The sequence below is a fragment of the Vidua chalybeata genome, chromosome 2, assembly GCF_026979565.1.
Source record: "Vidua chalybeata isolate OUT-0048 chromosome 2, bVidCha1 merged haplotype, whole genome shotgun sequence".
Lineage (NCBI taxonomy): Eukaryota > Metazoa > Chordata > Aves > Passeriformes > Viduidae > Vidua > Vidua chalybeata.
Genome location: NC_071531.1, coordinates 73,453,621 through 73,479,293, shown reverse-complemented (window position 1 = coordinate 73,479,293; position 25,673 = coordinate 73,453,621). Strand labels below are relative to the sequence as shown.

The following is a 25,673-nucleotide window of genomic DNA, read 5'->3' as shown; positions in this document are numbered from 1 at the left end:
GAGAAATAAGGGGCTTGGAGAGGAGCTAAGGGCAGGAAATGAGATTAGGTGTAGACACAGAAGAAAAAAAAAATATAAAAAGAAAATCAGAGGAGGAACAACAAGATATATGTCAAGGGGAAGTGGAGGTAAGATGATCCCTAAGGAATAGGGACCCTGCAAAGGACTGGAGTAGCAAGGCAGACAGTGCCACAGGCCACAACAGGACAGGCCTGGGGATGGCAGTCAGGGTCAAACAAGAGGCCACCAGGGAGGTCCATGATGTTGAGACAAGTCCAAGTTCAAGGAGGAGTACCAGTCAGTGTGAGGACCAAACCTAGTGATGGTGACCAGGGTCGGACACAGTCCAGTGATGGCCCAACCCTACTCTTACAGGGGGCAGAGGACATGAGGGACACACAACTTCAGGCCTCTTAGATCACCCACAGCCCTGACTGCAGCCTCCTGTCTCAGCTGTTCCCTCACACCCTACAGAGATCTGAAAGGAAAGGTCCAGGACATGCCTGGAGACCAGGTGAAATAATGAAAGAAAATAGAGTCAGACACAGTCCCATGACTACCAAACAAGTCTGTAGTGACAGGGCACATTCAAGGTCAAACCAGGAGGTCAATTTGCAGGTCAGGATCCACAATAGCAGGGTCCAGGCACGGCTGTGATAGAGACGGAGCTGGAGATAAGTATATTTGCAGCAGACCACAAATAGAGATCTGAGACCCAAACCAGAGCTTAAATGCAGCTCTCAGACCCATGGAATTCAGGAAAAGGCTCCAGTCAATGCTTTTAAGGGCTATTACAGCCTACTGCTATAGTCATGGCCCTGAAAAGATAAAAGAATATATCTGGGGTAACCTTTGTAATGGAAAATACAGGAAAGGAGAGAAAAATGAGATGCAAAGTGGAGTGAGGAAAAAGCAATTACTAAAAGAAAATATTTCAAAATCAGAATCACAGAAACAAGAAAAGGACAAAAGAAGCAGAGAGCGGAAAGAGGTACAAATGAAAAGCTGCTTGGGATGAAGGAGGAAATGGACATAGAATTACGGTGAAGAAAATTTGAAAGTTTAGAAAGCAGGGAGAATAAAACAGGAGGGACACAGAGGTAAAAAGGCTTCAAGTATGAAAGAAGTGAACAAGAAGAAAGCTTATGTTGTTCCCTTTTTCCCTCATTTCCAGGCTGGCAGGAAATGGAGGAGTCATTTGTGGCCTCATCAACAGGGGAAGGAATGGAGGTGATCGATATGGTGGAGCATGAGGGCTCAGAGACACTGAGCAATTCAACAGTGAAGGATCTGCTATTGGATCTGGCTCTTCTCCTCAGGATTGCTTTTTGGTTTTTTTTTAATGCATGACCTAGAACTTGAAATCATTTCTGTGATCATGAATAATGACAATTTGAACATCTACATGTGTTTCATGATCACCTACTGGACAATACAGCTTTTCTTCACCAACCACGTCCAAGGGAACTGAACTAGAGCACTGAAGACAAGGGCAAGGACCCTGTGTACATACTGAAAGTGTTTTCCTTTCTTCTTGAGAAACACAATAAATTCTCAGTAATTTCAGTAATTTTTTCTAAGCCAGCCTTCCCTTCTTGCACTTCCCGTATGTTCTTTGTGTAAAACCATCATAACTAATAATAAGAATTAATTCAACTCACCAATTTCACCAGTGACCCTGCTTTTAAACAGAATATTATTAAATTCAACATGTATTGAAAGAACAAGAAAAAATAAAGCATATTCCAGGGAACTGTACCTACCCATACACTTAACAAGATAGATACAAGAAAAGTTAGACTCCTCAAAGTGCATATTGTCAGTACCTTTGCTTTTTTAAAACACAATAAACACAGAAGCCAAATAGTCTCAGAACACTGAAATAATGTCTATATTATACACTTAGTGTTATGCAATGTTATTTGCTATTAGGATCTTAAAAAAAAAACCACCTGTCTGGACATGGTGCCAGGAGAAAACAATTGAATGAGTGATGGGAAGGAAGAGTATACACTGTTTAAGTGGTAATGATAAGTACAAGCCTAATTTTGTTATTTTTAAGATGGTAAATAAATAAAACTGTTTTGAGATATTCTTATTTTTTACTTGTGAAGTTCAGCTAAGAGCATCAGACAAGTTGTGAACAGTACAAATACAGAAAAAAGATACAGGCCTGATGATAAAGCGTTTGCAACCAAAGTAATTTTTTTCAGAAGCAAACACTTTATTACTATTTTGGTTAGTTAATGAAAACAAAATCTCTGAACAGTCCATTCTTGGGAAACATTTTGCTGTATTTGTCAGTACTTGAAAAGGATTAACACAGTTATTTTTAAAACGCTTACATTGATAAGGGATGTTTCCACTTTCCATCATCTATTCCACAAACAATCCCCAGGCAGCCCATATAATAAGTAAAATAAAAATGTTCCCATAAACAAGAACAGTTTGAAGAGCATACAAAAGGTATAAGTATTTTGTATACTTATTAACATCGGTATAAATTTTCTAATTATGAGACCCTGAAATAGATGTAATTATTACATTGCTCTTAAGAATGTACTTTAGGCACTTCTGCTACCCCAAATCACATTGTTTCTTACACTGCTTTTGCTCTAAAGCAAATGAATACCTAAAATTCAGTTTCAAGTAGAAAGTAAAATCCTGAAACATCTCTATGTCTCTGCTTGGATGGTAAATATTTACAAATGTAGGGAGAGAACCAGGTTCATGATGCAGAGAAGCTCTTGGAATTCTAGTTGTTCAAGCTTCAGAAACTTCTAGAAACCTTTGTGACTCTCCGATACTGCATCCTCTATCATATCCTCAACCCTTAAGTGTCTACACTTAAGAAAAGAGGATCTTGTTGGAAAAGAAAGAGAATCTATTCTCAGCTCCCCAGGTACCCTCCCATTAATGGGGGAGCTTTCCTCTTTCCTCTTATGTGTGAGTTTTGCTGATGAAACAAAAATGGAGCAGAGAAGCTCTCCAGTAAAAGTCATTATTAAGTCACTTACCTTTCAGCCTACAAGTTGTAGCCACTGAGTCTTCCCTATCACCTGTCTCAATTAATTAGCAAAAGAAGAGAAGAGGATTCTTCCCTCTCTTGTAAGTTACATGTGGTTTGCACAGTAACCCACAGGATTTCCCCAAGAGCTGTTGTAAGATATTACCAAGTCTTACAGCTCCAGTTTATTGACTTGCCCTTCCTACAGGACTGTGAGGCTGCTGGAGCAGACAGGTAAATGCACTAAACAGAGGGACTAATAACGTAACAGTCTTTCTGTTCACAGCTCCTCAAAAGCTGTTGCCTACTAGAAACTGGCCAGTCACCTTGCTGCCCTGGGACTTGTCACACATCTGGGACAGAGCACTGAGAGCCTTGGAGGAGATCCCTTCCTCATGAGATCAGTTTAAGAATTTCCCTGCCATCAAATGCTGAGGAAAGGCTAACAAAAAAAGGAAGGCAAAGGAGTGGATAAGAGCACCATGTCACCCTAGAGGCCCTGAGAAGATGGTCATATTTTCATGTGTCAGGCCTTCCTCTCCCTGGGATCACATCTCTCTTCCTGCTCTTCCATGCACATTACCAGATGCGGCATTTGTTTTCTGGGTTCATTGGGGATCCACTGGGACACTGGAAGCTCTTGGAAAAGTCCTGGCTATTGCTGACAGGCCCAGAGACACGAAGTGGCAAGGGACTGTGTGGATCTGTGTTCAGGGAAGACTGGAGCTTCTCTGGATCCTGGTGTCCACACATTGCCTGAAGGGAAACAAAATAGAAAAGTCAGTTTGGCTGGAAGTCCTCATGTGAACAAGACTTAGGGTTCCTTATGCCTCTGCACATGTCAGAGAGTGCTGGAGAAAATAAGGAAATGTGCATACATGGCTGACAACAATGGTCAGATTTTCTTCGGATTGTTTTCTCTTTCCTTAAACTTCTCTGACCCTATTTCACTCTCTGACAAGTCATCTGCACTTTTTCTATACTGCATAGTCCATAATACAGAAAATTTAGGTCACCCTGGCTAGGCTCATGCAACCTTGGACTCTATCTAAAAAAGTGATAAAGATGTCTCAGTGCCTGGATTCAGCATCTTAAGTGAAATCAACGAGTGCTTATCAACAAAGGAGAGCACTTACACAAAACCTATTACTACTCTAGAGACTCAGGGAGAATGATATGACTCTACTGGTGTTAAAGAGGCAATCCAAGTCTTCATTCTCATTATTCCAGTCCTTCTTTATCAACAAATGATGCAGCAGCTGCCATTTAGCCTCTAAAATGCAAATCTTGCCAGCAAGGCCCAATAAGCTGTTTTTTCACACACTGCTCTGACTTAATAAGCACACAAAACTTCTCCCTTTGCACAACTGCATGACTTACAAGGACGTGATTTTTTGAGCACAGAAATCCAACCATCTATCATGAGGAACTTGGCAGTACAGCTATGCATAGCTGCGCAATTTACTGCAACTTCCCACAGAAACAGCAAACTATGGGTGCGTGTACTTCTAGTTCTTTGTCTCTAAATAACATTTGAAACACTTTTTTTCACTATCAGCCAATCAGAGTGACGTGACATCCAGCTATGCACCATGACAGAGAAGTGAAGGAAGGAAGGAAGGGAGGGACAGACACATGACTTTTACAGTTAGATTTCACTTTCCATGTGTAAGATTGCTCACAACAGCAAAAAAGTACTCAGAGGCTGGCAATGAAGTCTGCTTTCCCTGACACAGTTGGTCTGCTACAACTTAATTTTGGTGTATTTCAGTGCTTTGTAAAAATATATTTGCAGACAGGCCTTTTGTTAACTTTGAGATCTATAACAGGTTAGGAGCTGTAAATATGATTTTTAGCTTCTAAATAAGATTCTGGATCTCAGAGAATCATTGGTCATTTTCAGTACTGTGAAGAGGGGGGAAAGTGATTGAATATTGAGAAAGACAATCTGTAAGGGTGCAGAAGAAATGGAGAATGAAAAAGACACATGATTAGAATTCATTACATGAGCAAAACTGAGGTAGAAAAGTTGATCGTGTGGAAGTCCAATCTTAGGTAAATCCTCTTCTTTGTGCTTTTTCAGCCAATTCTTATAGGCCTGTGGAGAGATAAAATAGATAATTATAAATCTTCCTTAGACAGTATCACAAGCTCATGTCTTTTGTCAATGAAATCTATCAATCTAATATATATTTAATAAATTAGCAAGTTTGTATCTCTCTCCTCATTCTGAGGCTCTCTGCTGCTGGCCATGCCCTTAATAAATCTAAAGTGGGAAAATACAACATAATTACTTTCCTTACCATTTCAGATGCTACTACACAGATACTAATACACACATTGTTATAGGACGTGGTAATTACATTATGAAAGAATGAAAACTATTTTCAAAAAAAATCGCAAATACTTGACTATAAATTAAAGACTTTCTGCCTCCCAATGTTCTTCATGAAAGAATGTAATAAGCACCATTTTAGACCTAGGGATCTCACACTACCCTCAGCAGTTAAGCTGAAGTACTGCATGAGGAAACAAAAAATTCTCTCTAAAGTACTGCTGAAAACATTGTTATGGAGTCATTTCACCATCACACAAAATTCTGTTTCATGTCTCAGCTTACTTCCTCAAGTATAATATAAGCATATATACAATAGCATGCTTTTGTATGCATGATATAAGCAGGGAAGGTGGTGAAGGGAAGAAGTTGTCTTACATGGACATATTGAGGCTATGAGCAAAGCTTTGTGTCGAACTTCTCTCTGGACTAACAGAGGACATGCTGGGCTCATGCTCCACTGGCACAGGTGTGCAAGAAATCTGGAACTGGAGCAGGATGTGGCAGAGAGGAGCAGCAGGGCAATCTTGCGTGCTATGTCGTGAGACTGTGAGATTGCAGAAATAAATCACAATACCTGATAAGCAACAGCGAGCCCTCCAGTGTCAGCTGTATTCTCCAACAGTGTGAATGTGCCATTGACATTAAAGCTGTAGCTTTCATACTGCTCAACCAAGCAGTCTATAGAGCTTTGTAGTGCACTCCTGTTGCATGCAGGACAGCCCTCAGGCAACACTGTGGAGGAAAAAAGTCCTAGAAGTAAAGCTATTTATGGCATTCACCTGTGTTCCTCATACTAATCACTGATTATTCCTAGTAGCCAGCATGGACTGAAATATGTTTTCCTTAAGTTCATCTACCTTAATTATATATGTATATATTGATGTAAGGACTAGGATTTCAGATCCTCTAAGGGGAAGTACCAGTGGGACCTAGAAGAATAAATGAAGACACTACAGCCAGTACCCACCATAACCATAGAACGAGTGAAGAATTTCATGTGCCATGAAGACCCCGATGGCTCCAAAATTCACAGCGCTGAAAAATAAAGATGAAAAGAGTGCTTTTGGAAAGAAAAAGAGGACAGAGGAGCATTCTTTATAGTCACTAAGCACAACCATGTACTCCACAGGTGCGTTCTACTCTGGGACTACACAGAAACACTTTCTATGTATTGTCACTCAGGCATGTAAAAGTGCAAATACAAGTGCAAATTATCCTACCTATGCTTAAAATTGTACTAAAGTATTTGTTGCTAATAAGCCATCATAACAATGAAGAGTCTATGAATGAGATTCTGCCTTTGTTAGCTGTAATAACAGGTATTTCTGATGTTGATATATGTCCTTATTGAACCTCTACTGTCTGAACTGCTGCACAAACAGCAACTACAATGGTAACTATACAAAAGCAGGATGTTTGGAGAAGTAATCTTGCAACTTCTGTCTAATGAGAAGGGATACATAAAATTGGCAATGCAAATTAAAATCATGATGTTTTGACTGCAATTACTCTGGTCTAGCATTGATAATCATGCTACAAGCAAGAGGTTGCCCTAGAAACCCCCAGTAGTTATTTTGAAATGGAATTTCTATGGTTCTATGCAATGAATTTAGATACTCTCACAAGGAAGAGAACACTCAAAATGCATTTCCATTTTATGAAATTATGGACTCATTCTTTCTTCCCATGCACTGATTAACAGTGCTGAAGCGTGACATTTTCATACTAGATCATTATTCCATCACTGGGAACTCAGTAGGAGCTCTGTATCTGACAATTTATAAATTTTACCCAGAGAAGCTGTGGATGTCCCACACTTGGAAGTGTTCAGGGCCAGGCTGGATGGAGCTGTGAGCAACCTGGTCTAGTGGAAGGTGTCCCTGCCCATGGCAGGGGGGTAGAACTAGACAATCTTTAAAGGTTCCTTCCAACCCAAACCTTTTTATGATTCTATAACAATTGTACTGCTTTCCTGAGTTCTTATTTTGAAAATGATCCTCACAGTCACCTGAATTGGCTTTTGCCAGTAAAGTTTAAACTCTGGAGCATCATCTGAGAAAATGCTATTGTACCAACTCATCGAAAGCTGATCAAGTTTTACTTACCAGTCTACTCAGCTGAGGTGACAGTGAGAAAAATGTACTTTACTGACACTGAATACAAAAGGAATAAGAAGGCATCGACACCTTTTCACAGAGAAAGAATATAGTGACAGCCCATACCACTGGAAAAAAAAATTCTTTTTTACTATTCTTTTGAGAATATCCTTTTCTTCATACTATAATATATTAATTAAATACTGCAAGCACTAGAAGATCACCATTGAGAAAATAATTAGTTTTAACTGAAACATGTTTCTTTTGAACTTCAGCCTCTTGCCAAAATGTGAGCTCATTTTTCAGTACAATGGTATTAGGACAAGTATCTCTCCACTATAGGCAAAAGGAACATAGAATTATATGTTTACAGTCAACTGTTTGGAGTGCTTTTATTATCAGAAAAAATATTGCTTAAGAGATCTGTTCCACATGATGAAAGAACAGAACCAGAGGAGTATGGTCTAGAGAAGTATTGCTATTGCAGGGGAAGACTCAGATTTAAAAATCTATTTGCTTAGTAGAAAGGGTTTCTTAAAAAAAAAAGAACTGTGATACATTAGAAAAAGACTTCTGACTAGAAGTTGCTCTGTGAGGCTCCTATTTTCTCTGGGTTAAATTTCAGGAATCCTTGGAATTTAGAAAATGAGAGGCAAAGGTGGAATGTCTTCTTTGCAGTTAACCTACACATGACTTCTGCCTCTTTGCTCTGGAGTAATATCTTTGTGTTAGTTCAGTTTCACCTAGATTCTGATTTTGCTTCAGCAGAGACAATGATCACTCTCTCTCAGAATGCATCAAGCAGTATCCATCTGGCTTAGAAAAAGCTGGGCTTCCCCCCTTTCCTGTGTCTTTCTGGGATGCAGTGAGAAAAAGAAATTAAGGACAGACCACCTGCTAAGATTCCTCCTGGAAGCATGGTGCAGCCCAGGGAATACATTCAGCTTGCACCTCTGAAGCCCCTCCATACCTGGGAAACTCCATGTGGAAAAAAGGACTGCGGAACATTCCAGCTGGAAAGACCACCGTGTGGTGCCTTATTGAATAGTATGAATGCACACTCCAGGGGTGCACCTGCCAGCTAGAAGCAAAATAAAAAGAGAAATTAGAGAATGTATTAACTCCTTATCTCACACTGTGATCCTTCACTGAGCTTGCAAAAATAGCTCAACTGTTCACACAGCATCAGCAAATGATGAAATTCATATTCTCTAGAGTTACAGGTGTTTGAAATAAATCTTCAATTGTTTACAGATGGTCAGAACTAATAGCTTAGTTTTCATAGACATTCTCCCTCACAATTTCCCTGTCAAGTAAATTGGGATTAGTAACCCCTGTGAAGTCGTGCACAGAATACTCTGCAGGAGGTGTAAGGCCCTAAGCCCGTCTGTCAGTGCTGCCTTCCTTCTGAAGCATCCTATGTCCTGCCTTTGAGGTGACTCCACCAGCATTCCTGTTATCACAGTGCCTTGCTGTTGGCTTTGTTAAGAAGTCCAAGAGAATCAGCTAGCCCCCTTAATTAAGGGTGCATGGTCAAAAAGTGGGGTTTTTTCAGGGGGCTGGTGCTCTCTTCACAATGGTGGGTAGCTCAGGCTCCATGAAGGACAGCCTGTCAGATTCAAGGTTTCTTTAAAGCAGGATGCAGTGATGCAGACTTGCAGCAACATTGAGAACTGGTGAAACCACTTTCAGAGGTACTGAGTCCAGTTCTGGCCACTAGCTCCCACCTGCCCTTCCTCCTCTTCCACAGTAAAAGAGGAATATAGACATACAGTTATCACAGTTCTGAGCAACCTGCTCTAACTAATCCTGCTTTGAGCAGGAGGATTGAACTAGGTGATCTCCACGGTCCCTTCCAACCTCAGCTGGTTCACAAGTGATCTGATTTTTCAGATCACTATCTGACTTACTTTTCCTGTGGGTTTTGCTGAAGGAGCTTCAGGTAGGAATTTTCCCTCAGTACTTTCAAGCAAGCCACCACATTGAGGAAAAAAGTGTCTTCATTTATCTCCAGCTAAGGGAAGAGACAGGGAATGTGACTGTCATAGGGCATAAGTGAAGAATGAATTGAACAATTCAGAAAAAGAAAAAAATGAGAAAAAGAAAAGTCCCATGGATCAAGAAAAGGTTAATCAAAAGAGAAACCAATGGGATACTTGTAGTTTTTCCCCCTCCCATTTCTAAAGACCTTCAGTTTAAGATATGACAGGAATGTTATCTGAAAGCCAAACAGAATATACAAACAGGTAAAAAATTACTTTTATCAGGCAAGCCACTCTAAATAGGAGACAGTATAGGCAACAATATAGAAGCAACAGATAAAGATTCTGTAGTCCCATATGTTCCCAAAAAATGAACTGTAGGAAATGTGCTCCACAGGTCATAGCCTCTTTTGTAAGCAGACAAGACAGCAGTTGATACAGGTAAACTGCCAATTATGAGGCAGGCATGTTTACATTATATAGCTCACATTCTGGTATTCCAGGTTCACTTTGTCAGTCTGGAGTATGTGAGCTGGATAACCAATCTCCACTTGTAGTTTGGATACCTAAAATAATAACAAACAAACAAACAAACAAACATAAAGGAACTTGATCAGTTTCTGAGGCTTTACATTCTGCATGTCCTTTTAAAGGCTATTTCTAACCAATGTAAGCATGATCTGTAAGTCAGCCCTTCAAAAGGACAGCTACTCTGTTTCAGGAAGACATCTTGTTCTGCTGCTCTGCTTTCTCAACTCTGCAACCTGAGGCCTAATGTTGTTCTATTCTTTTTCTTTGTATTGTCTTCTGCCATTCAGCTTTATAGCTTTTAGCCTTACTAGATGTATAGAATTCAATTGTATCTCAAAAAAAATTAATTCAGAGTATTCATGGACGGACAAAAACTGAGCCACTCTATGCCTACCCATCAGGCTATGTACCCACACATGCTGGCACTTATAAAACCACCTTCAATTTTTAGTATGAATAAGACATCTATTTAAGACTGTGTGCCTATAGAAGCAGGTAGGAATACATAAAGGTGTCTTCCATTTCTTCTCCAGAGGCTTCAGGGAAAGGAAGACCTCAGTAATTTCTGCCTTCTGCACGCACCAAGGCTTTAGCATTTTGCCGAGTCTGTTCATCCATCCACTCCACCTGATCCAGGCGGTCACAGAGGGCATCTTGGATCACAGAGAACATCTGCTCAGCCTGCCATGGAGAAAAGAAGGCATGGTCACAACTGCACAAAAATATTGCTCACTCTTAGCTACCATCTTCCCATGTTCTAGCAATTCAACCACAGAATAACTGGGGGAAAATTCCTTTTTTGTGTGTGTGTAATGAAAGAGAAGATTTCATTTTCTACAGTGATTTAGCATTAAGCTATCTGGCACCCAGTTTTTCCTCACAGGGCTCACCATTCTCTCCCACACACCTTTTCATCTGGCCTCTCACAGTAACTAAGAGGGAGACAATTCCTTCTCATTCAATATTAAATAATTGTCCCCCTCTTGAGCAAAATGAAAATTCAGTATCCACAAGTATTTTTTGCTGGTGTCTCCCTTTCCAAAATTATGGCAATCTGAGTCAACCCTTTTCAAATTATTCTTTATTCATTAAAATGTGTGCTTCCCTACATGTAGTCTTGGTTTTCTGATTAGCTTTTCTCGGTGTTATTTACTCTTGCCACCTTATAAACTTCAAGCTCTGCTAAACCAGGTGCTACACTAACTTTCCTCAAAAAAAAAAAAAAAAAGGAACTCTGACCATCACAGGATGAAAAAAACAGGACTCTTCCACACTGCAGGCAAGTGTTCTTTTTACCGTGCATCCACTCAGAATGTTTTCATATGATTGCTTAGTGTCTTTGCAATTGAAAATCTTACTGAGATATATCTCATTGCTGATGAATACTGTTAACACTCTTGTTCCAGGGAGTATACCGAAATTGCATGCATTTGTAGGGCTGTCATAGCTATTGGTGCTGTACATATGACTTTTCTAACAGTTGAGACAAAGATAATAGGAATGATAATTCTAAAATGACACCAACGTCTGTTCCAACATATTCCCAAAAAAGGAGGGGAAGTGCATAAGCAGAGGAACAAAAGGTAGGAAACCTACAGATTATTTTGCTGCCTTGATGTGGTCTTAAGGTGGCATGTCAAAAAAAAGAAAGAGGTGAAGCTGAATTCTGCTTAGGGGTTAAGATGATGAATACCTACAAATTTCTTGGTCTGCTCAGGGAAAATTTCTTGCACAATCATCTTCCCTAGAACTGGCTCAAAGAAAAAGCTGGTATCAGTCAAGCACTTCCTCCAGCGCTCAGCTGGGATCTATAGGAACAAAGAAGTAGAGACACATGAGAGTGAGGACAAAGGACTAGGAAATCAGTAAAATTATATGTTGATGTGTGCACAGTAGCATTGCCTAAAATCGACAGTAGTGAATAAGTAATGTAGTTCTATTTAAGCTAGCGCAGTAAACATTTCTAGTAAAATATTTATTTCCTTATGATTTACTCCACTTACTTTCCCTCAAGATGCAGATTTGTCTATTAGCAGAGAAAAAGCCATAGAAGAAAGGTGACTACCTATATATTTTTCCCTACTCCATGATACAGTACACTCAGCTCTTTAAACTTCTGAGGGTCATATCTACTCACACATTTCTTTTGAGAAAAAAGAAGCACTTAATGACCATGAGAGAGTAGTTTTTCTCCCCAGATCTAAGAAACTGCATTCATTTAAGATATCAAGAGAACATTCAGAAGGCATGAGCTACAGTGTTCAGCTGTTGGGGAGGCTGAAGAAACTGATGAAAGGCTAACTCACCATTCTAGATCCCATTTTTCCATAAAGGATCTTATACAGCTCCAGGCGTGCATCTTGGAATTGACTGTCAAGGGCTGGGGAGAGATTCCCAACCAGACAAACAATCATATAAATGTGAAGGACCCTGTAGACAGAAGATCAAAGGCTGGTAACCATAAACACAGAAGCGAGGCAAGTGTCAGAGGAGTAACTTGAGGCAGAGAAATCCCAGGAACCTGACCAATGACAACAAAGAACTCTGAACGGAATACACCTGGGGCTATCAAAGAGGGATGATTGACATAAGTTGAATACAGAAACTCCCCAAAACACTGTGGAGACTTAAGGGGTAACTCCCTGCTGGGGCACAGGATTCTCTATGGAAAGTTGGAGAAGGATACTTTTTAGGACTGGGTGAAACATATAGAATATTATGAAAGGTCTGTGGGATTATGTAAGATTTATGACAACATGTTTATGGGAAGGACCAAAGGCAGGGAAAGGGAAGGATCATACTGGACTGGGAGAATATATGCAGGAAAATGGAGAGGAAAGCTGATAAGAGGGAATGATTGAGTGTAAACTTGTGCTTGTCAGGGTGTCTGCCTGACTGAGCCCTGCACATGGTAACCAGGATTTGATAGTATAGGTGTGTTTGTAACAGGAAGACACCAGAGTATCAGCCGCCAAAGTAGGGCTGCAAGACTCAGGGGATCATATATTCATGTGATATATCTAAGTGGATACCAGGAGATCTTGGCCAGCTTCTTGACAGACTGAATACCTAAGACCAGCTATTGGAGTGAGCCACATCATGCATGTGCACGCACATATTTCACTAGTATAGACCAATCCTGATCAGCTGAAGCTGAGGAATAGAATCAGTCTGTGTTCATGTTGGTATGAGTGCTATGGGTGGATGGGGGCCAGTCAAGACACTATGCTCACTCTCTGTGTGACACACGTAAATATATTATTTTATATGTGTGTTCATACATGGTGCATGAATGTGCAAACCTATTGGGAATATATGCCAAGCCATAGCACTGGCCAAAGCTGTGGCTATAAAGCCACAGCAGCCTTGCAACTGTTAGACTACTGGATTCAGCAGCCTCTAACATAGCAGCCTCTCATCTATTAAACTTATGGTATTTGAAGAAAATACTTCTTGGGGCATGAACAACTGCAACCATAGATATTGACTCCTACCTTCCCTTGTGCCATTTCTCAATGAGCTGTGACATGTTGCTTAAGTAATCCATGTCATGCACTGCAATTGGCTGAGAGAGGTTCATTGGCACAGGATGGAAGACAGCCTTGAGACACGCCAGCCAGTCAATAGCAGGTGCCTTTTCCTGCAAGTAAAACAAAGCTTACATGCTGAACTATGAATCTAAACTGGCTCACAAGAAATAACAGGGAAACCAGGATAGTCTTCCCAATAATGTTAAGGGATACTTTCCACAAGTTAAATTGTTTTTATAATGTGCATCTTGAAGAGGAGAAGTGACTTTTTTTTAAAGAGAATTAGCACTGGGGAGGGTAGAGTTGTGGGCCTGAAAAAACTCTGTCAGTAAAAGACCATAAGTTACTGGGTTATTTAAAGCTCAACAGGCTCCAAGTGTAATTTGCAAGACCATGGCATTTAAACACAGCGTCTCATATCTCTTTTGATCTGGGTCTTCAGAATGAAGACATGAATGTCACATGTAACTGTGTTGCTCAAGCTTTAAGGCACGGGTACCTGTAGCTCCCTAATGGTAGTGTGAAAGAACAGCATCCCCCTCTGCTGTCTTTTCTGCAGTGGAGTGACAAATCGCTGGAGGTTAGAGATGAAGGACAAGGTCAAGGAAAAGGAGTCAGGGGGACCATCCTCTGTTCTTCCAAGTAGGACCCCCAATTTCTTCAAATATGAAAGATACACACGGAGAACCTGCAATAGAGAGCATATCTTCAATGGAAGATACATGACCAAAAATTAGTCACTCACTCCATCCATCCATCCATCCATCCATCCATCCATCCATCCATCCATCCATCCACCCATTCATCTTGACCATATAAACTTCAGTCTTTCAAAACTACTGCTGACCAGCCCCATCCCTAAAACTGTCTTCTTGCTGCAACATCTTATGTAATTGCTCATGTGGAATACCCTTTGTCAAGTACAGTTCCTCTCTCAGTGAAGAACAGTGAATTCCCAAATTATTCTTCTTCTCACAACTCACAATTACTTCAAATACTAGAATAACTTTAGCGATGTAGGCCTGCCATCTCTGGAGTCAGAGGAGAGAAATTCAGTGATATAATGAGCCAGTATTTTAATGAACAGAAAATGTCAACTTCTTGTTTCTATCTTCATGAGGTTTCAGAGGAATGCTTATGATAGCTCAGGAGTTTTTTTGAGGATTTTTCTGAAAGGCTTAGATTGAGAAACTGACATAACTCAGTTTTTATGAAGTTCAAAAATGACAAAGTTCATTTTGTTACAATGTCCCAAGGTCAAAGAACTTCTTCCCCCAACATACATTCAAACACTTTAAAATAAGCTGAAAAATGTTAGCTATCCCTCCCTGAAGTACACAAATTTTGTTATAAAGCCTTATTTTGGACAGAAACATTTTTTAAAAAACATTCTTTCAAGGCAAAAGCTAAAAGGAAGCCCAGGTTCAGACTACTAAGCAAATAGAAATTAAAATTGTCATTATAACATTCCAAACAAGAAGTTTTAAACCTGGCAGGTAAGATGGGTTACATTTTACAATCTATCCTTTGGAAAAGCTGAGTTTCATAAAGAGTTCTTTCTGGAGGCATTTTCAGAGGTCACTGACCGTAACCCATGGAAACAGACCACTCTGAACCAGGAGGCAATTCAAGGACATCCCTGCATCAAATAGCTATTTTTACCTTTCTTCAGCCTCTGATATGTTACCTCAAGATAATTTTTCTCTTTGAATTCACTCTCAAGTGGAATATCAAACTCAGGATGGTCAATCTGCAAAAAGGAGTAAAGAAAAACTTATATTCAGAAATGCAAATGTGAGGATATTTTGGTATTTTCTGTATCATGGAATTTGAAATGCTGTTAGCTTGCTTTTACTTTTGGAAAACATTTGCTCAGTTTTTCAGAGAAGGACACAGGCTTAACTTGAGCAAGCCTTGGTCTGACTCTTTACTCACAGTGCTTCCTTGATAATGCTCTTTCTTTAGCACACTCACCTGAATAATATTGTTCTTGGGGTCAAAAGGAGTAGGTCCCACATGGACTCTAAAAAATGGAAAGGTGCTGTATCTGCTCATGAGAATCTGAAGAGTTTCATTAAAATCTTTTGTTTCCCCCAATCCTGTGTTATGCCATCCACCAATCTAAAGAAAGACAGAAATGCTTCAAGTGAAAAATCTGGTTGGATCCGTACTTATAATTTTTTTTCTTTTACAGCTATAAGCTCAGTCATTCTGGTAACTGAGAAGCAACAGAGCAAAAAGCACCAGGGGAAACTTGTGAAGTATTCTACATACCCTACTGGCTTTAAAATGACCTGACACTTTCCCTTAAGCAAAGCAATGAACTGCAAAATGACACAAGGAAAACGAATTGTAATTAGCAACAGAGTAATGTGTGCAGTAAAAAATGCTGGATAAGCAGGAGACAGGAAATAGGTCTCATTTTTCTAAAGCTATCCAGGAGGACAAACAGGGATCAGTAATTACTGGTCCCACCTCCTTGACAAGCAGATTCACAGGTGGGCCTGTAGTCACTATTCCTTTTTTTGCTGGAAGGTTCTGCATCCCCCTTTGACACAGGGCATAAATGCTCTTTGCTGGAAGGAAGATGTCCAGCCTTCCCTGGCACCAAGAGGAGTCCCCCAGAATGGAAAGAGAAAAATTTTCTCCTTTAAACAAGCTCTCCTGGAAGCCTTAGCTACTGAATGATCATCTGGTTTTAGACACAAAAATTTCATCCATTTGCAAGATGCTCCCCAATCGGTGAGTCAGATCCTGCTGAACCAAACTTCTAAGATTAAACAAGATCCCTCTCTATAGACTTGTTTTTTTACCATCCATCAGTAATATATAAGGTTATGAGGAGAGATTTAGGTACCCGATGTCAAAAAATCAGTTCTTGAAACAGCTAAAAGATTTATCACTAGGAAGTTGTGCTGTGAACCATGACTAGGGTCAGATTCTACAAAAGTTACATCATATAAGACTATATGACCCCACCTGCCCACTTTCCTTCTTCCTGCAGGAATTCTCTTCCTGAGGGAGAGAAAACAACACAAACATTCACCTGATTTAGGAGCTCCTTCAGTGGCTGAGCTCCTTGGGATTCTATTTGTTCAGTATCCATGCAGGAACGGTAAAATTGTATTGCCTTCTCCTTGGCTGAACCTCTTATCCCAAACTGTGGACTTTCTGAGGAAAAAAGTATAATTAAAATTAAAAAAAAAAAATTAAAAAAGAAGTTGGGACAGCAGTAGAGAAGAGTTTTAAGAAAATACTGTACTTTGATCCAGAACATTTTAACAAATACATCCACATTTCCCACAGTGACCCAAAGCAAGGGACCTTCTAGCGCCATGACTCTTCCTGAGGCCAAATCTGTGAGTTTCTTTGTATGGAAACAGGAGCACAACAGGAAGTCAGTGCATATCTATGCTTCAGTCCCCCATGAAGACAGGACACATCAACCAGAGTGCACATTCAAACTAGCACAGCAGCAATGGCCTACTTTGACAAGGCAACAGGAAAATGGTTTGAGTTGCTGTCAGAATTTAAAGTGTGACTGTCATCTGTTACACTTGGCAAGAGGAACTAAAATGTTTAAAATGCAGCTACTGTAACATGACATGCTCAAAAAATAAATCTGTACCTGTAATGATAGAAGAACGAAGAGAAGGGACTCAGTCCCTCTTAGGAATGATTGTGCTCTCAGTCACTACTATTGTCAGATCTGACCAAGGCAGATGCCGAAGGTAACACACCAATCATCTGATCCTACCTAAAAGCCTTTTCAGGATCAACAGGTTTTCTTCCAACAACACATCAAATACATTTAGTGATTCTCCTCTGGTTCTGCTTGACTGTTTGCCTTCCCATCTGCCACAGGCATATTTGTAGAAGTTCTCACAGGGGTTTACAGTGTCATTCCTAGAATTCAGAAGTCTTTCCAACAGAGCAGGATCTGACTCAGCATCACAGGATCCTGAAGAGGAAGTAAATAAGAGAGAACTGAGAAGTGACAGTGGAGAGTGAGAACAACTCCAAACAATAATCTTTTAGGGGGCATTTACCCCAAAAGACTTATTTTTGGTACAAGCTTCTTTGCATGCAGTGTTGAATTCCTTGTAAGGTATTGCTGAATTTGGAGGAAGTGTGTTCTCTCTTTCACATCCCAGGAAGATTGTCCTCTATTTGTACTATCTAGACAGCCACAGGTTGGATTATTCTGCCTTCTCAATATCTTTCCTCTGAATCAGCCAAATTTGGCCACATGATAAACAAGAAGCAACTGATGGCGTCAATACAAGATGCAAGAGAAGAACATAGCACAGAGAAAGAAATAAGATTAAAACATGTTTTTTTCAAACATGGGAAACATTTTTCAGCATGACATTTGTCAAAAGAGGACAAGGATATTTCTAGAATATCTTGCTTTGATATATAATTTTCTTTTTCTAAACTGCTTCAAATTGCCAGGTATACATTGCCATTTTAGTTCAGTATCTTATATCAACATCAGATCAGATCAATTATTTACTGAAATAGTAAATCAAGGCAAGACTTTCTATACTATGTTTTCAAAGTTGACATGGGAGAAGGTAGGCAGAGTGGAAATGGACTAGATCTAAACAGATCTTCCTTGGTCTCTGCAATCTCTAACATACAACAAAAACTAAAGAAAAAAGCTAGGTAAAGATTCAACAGTGTTTATTTTGGGGCAGGGAATGTCTGTATCCACCAATATAAATGTACCTTCTGTATTGAGCTTTCTATATGCTGAGATATTCACATGGACCATTCTGCAGATAGTTCTTTAGCAAATTTGGAAGGCAAATTAATGTTTCTGGTCTATATTCACAGCTTCTCCATTAGCAAGAAACTCTGACTTTTGCTTTTACTCTACGACTGCACTGATTTGTGCTAGAAAACCAGGACTAGACTTAAGTCAGAGATAGAAAGGCAAAAGGGGAGCTCCAAGTCTCAGATTCAGGTCCGTTTCTTGACTACAGAGAGAGCAGAACACATTGATGAGGTGAAAGACAATATAATGCTGTTCTGCCTCAAAACTGGGCTCAGGCATATTAAATAGCAGGCAGAGAAGGACAGATGTGGAGGATCTCTCCCCACTGTGACTCAAGGAAGAGGTAGAAAAATGTACCTTTTTGACAAAAGGTATTATGATTCCTGGAGAGTCTGAAAGTCTGGTTCTTAATACTGATGTTGAGCTTAAAACACAGTGGAGGCAGGTAAGAAAGAAGGGGATCTTGAAAATGGGGTGGATGAGGAAGAATAGAAAAGGATATCTCATATTATACCTAGAGCACAAGTCATCACGAGGTAGGTGATAAGCAATGTAAAGCCAAGGAGAGTACTGAGAAGAAGTGCACACAGAAGTAGGCTTTTCCCCTGAAGGCATCGTTCTTTCTTTGCACCTGTTCTCAGCTCCTGGTCACAGGTCTGAAGAGACAGAAAAAATCAAGAAAGAAAAATTCATATTAAGGTTAGCACTAATAACATACTCCATCTGCCACCTAATCTACTAGAAAATCGTTCACAGGACTAGTGCTATAACACCAACTGTCATCCAAGTCATCTACATGACTGTATTCCCATAGGCTTTCTCACTTTCTTCATTTCCCTGTTTTTTAAAGCTATAACTGTTGCACAGTGTTATGAATTACTCATTGAAAATCCAGCTTGCTATGAGGAGACTTGTCCCTCAATGGTTCATTCTGGTTTATGGAATCATCTTGCATATACCTCTTGAAGATATCAAAGCATTTTTGAGTCTATAAAGCTAATAATAGGATGGCTAGGACTGGTGGTTCTTTATTCTGCCAGAGTCTGGCAATCTGAGCACTAATTTTAGACCTCTCCTCAAGAAATAAAGTACTGCAGCCGAAGCCCTCTAGTCCAATTCAAGTGAGAGAAAATATTTGTTCTATCCCACAAACTGGAGTAAGCTATAAATCGCTGAGAAGATCTGATATAGAGACAGGTTTTATGTCACTTAAATTTCGTTTTCATAATCTAGGTGTGTATTTTCAGTCCATGGAACAGGCTGGGGACCTAATGAGTACACCTTCTGTTTTAGATATCTGTTTTAGGATGAACTGAACTATTCTCCAGAGTTATTTGTCCCTTCCTCTGTTGGCTGCAAAGGAAGCTAGATGACTATCTTAAGATACACCCCTAACATCTACCTGGATATAGTTAAATAATACGACATTTTCTCTCCTTCTGCATACTTTGATGTACATAAGACTGGAGAACAGCAGTTTATGAAAGAACAGACACAGGAATGCATGCTGGTGATATATAAGGAAAGGGAAAGAATTGACAAAAAATGAAAAGTGAAATGACTGGATAGGAGTATACAGTGAGAAAAGGGAGGCAGAAGAGGGGGAAAAGCCAGAAGATAATGGAAAACCTCAGCTGTAGCAAACAAGGACAAAATCTCACAGCTGTGAAAGCTGATGTAAATGCTGTTGGGAGAGTCCTACCTGTCACTGTCAAGGCCTGGCCTGGCCTGTACTGTCCCCACAGGCTCAAGTTTAGCTCCCTGTTCTATCTTGATTCTTTGATAAAAGAAATCTGTTTGAAAAACCTTGTCGGGCCTTGGAGCTCTTTGAGGAAAGGCAAGAAGCAGCCTTAGTGCACATGCCCACTTCTTCACTAGGCCATCTGCAGCTCTCCTGTGCGCTCTCCATCTGAACTTTGCTGCAATGGCAGCCATCCTTTCTCTGGACAGGCATTCCATCGATGTGGATCCTGACCATCACCTACAGCCTTGACTCTGCAGGTTTGCCCTCGGAACTGCCTCTTCACAAAGGACTTGCCTGGCAATCTACACTCTTGGTTGACCCTGGGCACTGTCACCAGGCCTACCTTACACCCTTCATGCTGGGGGGAGCACCCCTTGCTTTTTAAGTCATTGCTTCTGGCCTGCTGTGTCATGACTCTCAGGTTTCAAATTGTCATCTCTCTTCTGCCTTGGCTGCTCCCTTACATGCAGCAGCTAAACTGCATTTGTCACTACTCTCGGTATCTATGTTATTTGTCACAAAACCAGGAAACATGGATCTTGACAAAAATCACAAGAAATGGAGCAAAATCTTACAGGAATTAAGTATGTCACAGTATATGCCCCTTCACCTAAGGGAATGTTAAGGAAATGAATGTGTCTGCTCTTAATCATCTGGACTAATATACTATGTACAACTTCTGCACAAAAACATTAATAGAAGGGAAAACCAAAATAGGCAATAGAAAAACAGACCTTATAATTTTATAATCGTTCAAACGTGAATTTTATTCAATCTTGAATAAAAGCCTCTCAAAGGCTTACTTGACTCCTGGAAATTACTAACAAGAGTTGAGTGCCTAATACTTTTCTCCTTCAAAATCCTATTTTCCTGACTTCTTCAGGAAGGATACAGGATAACTAAATGGAAAGCAAGTACATACAAGTGACATTACAAGTTGCTAGATACAGAACATGATCACACTGGCAAAATACAGTGTACAAACTACAAAGGAGGAAATCCAGATTTCTTTCATAAGTCCCTGTAGCAAAACAGCTGTTTTACTCCTGGAGTAAGAGAGAAAGTGTCACAACAGTATGGCAGGGAACTGAGTGAAAGAAAACTAGCTTAGCTGATAAAGGAAATAGAAAAACTGTTCTTTGGCATGCAAGCCTTCTCTGACCATTTAGGAAAGAGTGAATGATTTACATTCACAATTCTCCTGATTTCTCTGCTGCAATAAACTTCTTGTTTTTCACATGGAAAATCTGGCCTACTCCTACTATGAAATAATAACAATTTTACAATTATTTGGTTTCATGTTATCAGAAGACATCTGTTTCTCTCTTTTGAGTCATAAATGGCATGCCTGTGGAGATACTAACAAGAACCTGGTATTTCAAGACTGTTGGTGCAATTTCTTATTAATTTTTGGTTAACAGTTGGTCTATTTCAGGCCTACGCATGATGTTTATTTTGAAATGCAAAATGCATCAAATAGATTTAAAAAATTCTCTAAGAGAAAGAGCACTGCCCCCCTCAAGTCTCCATTGTGAAACAACTAGAGAAGTACTTGTCTGAGAGCAGCATGCCCAAATAATAACATAGCACAAAAGAAATGACAGGGGAGTGGAAATTGGTTGTGGACCTCTACGTAGAAACTGGATTATGGCCTGTATGTGAACCATAAGCATAAAAATTGTTCTTGAAACACTTCACCTTCCATAATAAATGACTTTCTAATCTTGCCTCTGTAACTGGGGTGGGATTTGAAAGAAACTGTAGACCTACATAAACAGAGAAAAAAGAGGAGGGTAGTCATATTTAGTTCTCCTTTATGCCTTTTTCATGACAACAGCTTAAACAAATCTAGACAGACAAATACTGCTTCTTCAGTACTCTTACACAGATACTGACCAGAGCAAAATCCCTGTCAGATTCTTGATCTAGAATGAATTTCACTTTTATGCCACAATGGATTAAGTGGTTCACAGGCACTAAAACAGAGACCTCTTCCTAAGGCAGCGATCCTTGGCCAAGGCAGAGGTGTGGATTTAACTAGATGGAACCAGAGGTGGCATACCAACACTTCCAGGGCACGGGATACAGGAACATTACATAGCTTACAGGAAGCAGCAGCACTTTATTGTGGTATGTTTTGAAACCTGGTTGCTTCATCCAGCATGCTCCATATAAAGATACAAGTGAATGGTTTGAACAAGCCAGTGAAAAAGGGTAAAAAGACTTCAACCTCTGACAGGGTTTTTCCTTATAGGCCTCACTTATGGGTGAGAAGAATCATTCATATTAGCATAAAGATTAATGCAATTTCCAGTACAGTTTCAGTTTTTTCATGTTTTTAAACATGTGCAAATGTTCAAATTTAAATGGCTTCACTATAGCTAAGTGAGAACAAATGGCTGTAAAATCATTAAAAAATTAATTCTAATAGCTGCAAATTATAAAAATCTATGACTTTAAATTAATGTACTATGTGTATCATCTAACTCAAATGCAAGCATGACTTGGGGTAGCATGACAAGTACTGTTATCACTAAAGCAAGAACTGTTTGATACAACTAAATCAGCCAAAGAATTTGATTTTCCTTGAGCATCTCCTTCTTTCTGTTTGTGAGCTGTTCCTGAATTCTGAGGAAGGTTGAAGACACTCTGCCTAATTCTTTCTCACCTTGCATTTTCACAGTGTTTAGTGATATTACAGAAAAAGAAACATCTAGCTTTCATGAAAATAAATTTTTAAAAAGAGATAAAAGGAAGAGAGAACTGAACTTATTTTTCATAACTATTTACCAGATAAGGTAGCAGTATTGTTTTTCAGCCAGTAGATTATTCATGAATTACTGACTTTGGCTGTTACCCAAATCATGTTTATCACATTACTCACATGGATGGCATATTTTCAGACTAATACCCCAATATCACAAAAATCTTCATTTTCTTAAGTTTTTGTTAGCAAATTATTTAAGCACATAAATGGAACCCATTAAATGCCACTTGAGAAACATTTTAGCCTGTGTTTGAAATAGAGTACCTGCTCACATGAAATATGAAACAGAACGGTTGCTGAATTGTATTCTGGAGTGCTAAAATTGTAAAGCAAAACCATGGCAAACAACTAAAATTATGATTATGGTTTGATCTTCATCACACAGAAATTTGAGAATGGATATACAAAACAAACATTTCTGCAAATTCTTCCACTATAAAAATGCAGACAAGATAAATATAAGTGACTGCATTACAGCCACAGTCACACTGACCAGATCTCAGTGTAAGAACACACACATGTTTGTATTATTTAGTAACATAGAACACTTCACTTATCTCTGTTGCCCTTAAATGTTTTGTATTTTTTTAGCAACCTTGAGCTAACAGTTCAGTTCAGTGCAATTTGTCTGTAAATATGCAATTAAGACTTTGCTAGCTATTTATATAAGACATCAAAGCAGAAAAAGGACACCACGCTACATGGGAAGCAATTAGGCTCACTATGTCATTCTCACATTCCAAAAACTGTGCCTTGCTTATCCACAACTATTTGTGGGGGGGAAACTGCACATTTCAGTGTAAGTACTTTCTTATTATACCTTGCTGAAAAAAATGGAGATAGAATAAAAGATGTCATTATTATTATTTTTATTATTGTTGTTGTTGTTATCATTATTACTACTACTGATAGTTTTACTATTACTATTATTACTTGTTGGTCAGTGCTTCAAACAGTTCTCAGAATGGCCATTAGGGTGACTAACAGGAAGGGCAAGAACCCCTAAATCATCACACCATATCCCAAATCATTAATTCTGAGACCCGGACAAGACCTTTCTGGATACAAACTGTCAAAAACTCAACTCAGTCCCCCAAGGCAATAAGCAGTGTAGCTATGAAAGGGGAAGGAAAAAAAAGGTGTGCAATGCAGGTCCCTCAGCAGATTGCAAGACAGACCCATTTCCTTACCTGTGGAACAGTGCTCATGCTTGTCACTGAGCAGTCTTTGCTCCTGCAGCTACCACCGTTATGAACTCTGTTTACTTGGCTGCTATCAGTCTTCTGTGCCCACACACTCTGCTGAGTTCAGAGACAATCTCTTCTTCCCAGCTTGGCTGTTTGTTGTGGGGAGGAGAAGTGAGAGGAAAAGCTCAGAGACAAACACTCTTAGAGAAAATGAGAGGGAGGGAAATGGTGTTTCTGCAACTCTCCACCCATCTTCTTAACACCTCTACTTCTCATGAAAGGATATTTTTTTCCCTTCTTGCCTCTGTGACCCACCTGCCTTTCTGTCTCTTGGAGCTCCACTGAAATCTTTTTGAACAGGAGTATGTGATTCTCTATCTCCCTCAGCCTCTTCTGAGCTATTCGCTGTTTCTTTTCTCTCCAGCAGCCTCACTATCCTGCCCACTCAACAAGTCTGTTTTGGTCTGATATTATCCCTGCCACTAGCCTGTTTCAACCTGCTGCTGCCTTGGGGCCCGCAGGCTTCTGCCTATTGCTAGATAGTGTAAGGTAGGGATCCTAGTGCTCCTCCTCCCACGAGGAAAGGCCAAGGTGCTGGCTTGCTTCTTGCTCTTGCTCTCTCATCTGCACCCTAGTGTCCATTCAAGGGGTGAACACATCTGACTTTTTCTCTTTCCCATTAAGAGGCATAGAAAAAAAAATCATTAATTACTGATTCTATTTACAGTTGTTCATTGCTTCTTGGAAAATGGCCAGCCTGTGTGTCTTTGCTTATTTAAGGAGAAATATTGGGAAGATTTGGGAGGGAGGTTTCTCTGCTTTGAGGACTGGGAACCCAGATTATTTCTCTGTGACATTAAAAACTGAGTAGGAGAGCAAGACATTGAGACTTGAGACCTTCTCAATTGGCAGCTGTGAGCTGAGAGAGGTAGTGGGGACCAGCTTGGTGTCAGCTTCCAAAGTGCTTGAAACAAGTAGAATACCAGGACAGGACTGTTTTCCTCCCCAGGCTGCAAATCTCTGAGAAGAGTATGATATCTTGGTTCATTAGTCTGAAGATAATTTGATATCTGTTCAGTTGTTCAGAGCTCCTATCAACCTGATTTTTCCCTATTTCTGTAGTGCTTGCATAATTTAACACTTTACCATCACAACAGATTTCTTACATGGCTGAAACCAATTACTTACTCTCAGTTCTTTTTAGCATTCAGGTTACTGGTAGCTATATATTTCTATATTTACCAAACAGCTCTAAATACAGTATGAAAGTCCTTGCATACTGCCAAAAAGATTCCTACTGATCTTTCTTTCCTTGCAGTGTGTCACTTCACTTTAACATCAGAATCCATTTTGCAAATACTTCTCTCATAAATTGATTGAGATTTGACTTAATGAAAGCAACAAAACAGTCTTTTGTTAGCCATAACTGAGATCTCACAGTGAAGAGATCTTTGTAAACTATCTGGACAGATTTGTTCATGACAATATTCAGTTTATTTATCTGTCTTAACTGTATCTGAACTCTTCCACCTTCATAACAGCAACTAACAGCTGCCAAGCTTTATGTGATGAAGTAAATTTTACTTCTCTTTTCTCTGTGAACACTATCTAAGTTTTAAAATTTACCTGGGCAAGGAATTTATTGCCTTTTTTGATTATAAAATGGTTATGATGGTTTTGAACCCAATGTAATAAAATTAAAGCAAGTAAT

At 39.6% G+C, this 25,673-nt stretch overlaps 1 protein-coding gene across 3 annotated transcripts; it reads right to left on the bottom strand.

Moving 5' to 3' along the window:
- Positions 1 to 1,902: 1,902 nt before the first annotated feature.
- On the bottom strand, positions 1,903 to 24,512 carry KEL (Kell metallo-endopeptidase (Kell blood group)). Of its 3 annotated transcripts, none has more exons than XM_053935024.1 (19): positions 24,278 to 24,512; positions 23,966 to 24,111; positions 18,779 to 18,920; positions 17,242 to 17,445; positions 16,531 to 16,655; positions 15,459 to 15,605; positions 15,172 to 15,234; positions 13,984 to 14,172; positions 13,449 to 13,594; positions 12,261 to 12,384; positions 11,652 to 11,762; positions 10,582 to 10,635; positions 9,912 to 9,989; positions 9,352 to 9,455; positions 8,412 to 8,522; positions 6,313 to 6,380; positions 5,920 to 6,077; positions 5,013 to 5,105; positions 1,903 to 3,763 (listed from the first exon to the last, which is right to left on the bottom strand). In XM_053935024.1, the coding sequence occupies exons 2-19, from the start codon at positions 23,981 to 23,983 to the stop codon at positions 3,587 to 3,589; spliced, it is 2,112 nt and encodes a 703-aa protein (XP_053790999.1). In that variant the 5' UTR covers positions 23,984 to 24,111; positions 24,278 to 24,512; the 3' UTR covers positions 1,903 to 3,586. The 3 variants fall into 3 exon arrangements, with proteins under 3 accessions (XP_053790999.1, XP_053790998.1, XP_053791001.1); XM_053935023.1 differs by having other exon boundaries at positions 1,904 to 3,763; positions 10,537 to 10,635; XM_053935026.1 differs by lacking the exon at positions 11,652 to 11,762 and having other exon boundaries at positions 1,904 to 3,763; positions 10,537 to 10,635.
- Between the last annotated feature and the right edge of the window lie 1,161 nt (positions 24,513 to 25,673).

What these genes read in the sequence shown, in the direction of transcription:
- KEL (XM_053935023.1), bottom strand. An exon ending in TTCCACATGGAGTTTCCCAG is followed by an intron (nt 6,381 to 8,411) that starts GTATGGAGGGGC and finishes TTTATTTTTCAG; the next exon opens with CGCTGTGAATTTTGGAGCCA. An exon ending in TCACTCGTTCTATGGTTATG is followed by an intron (nt 6,078 to 6,312) that starts GTGGGTACTGGC and finishes TTTCCTCCACAG; the next exon opens with TGTTGCCTGAGGGCTGTCCT.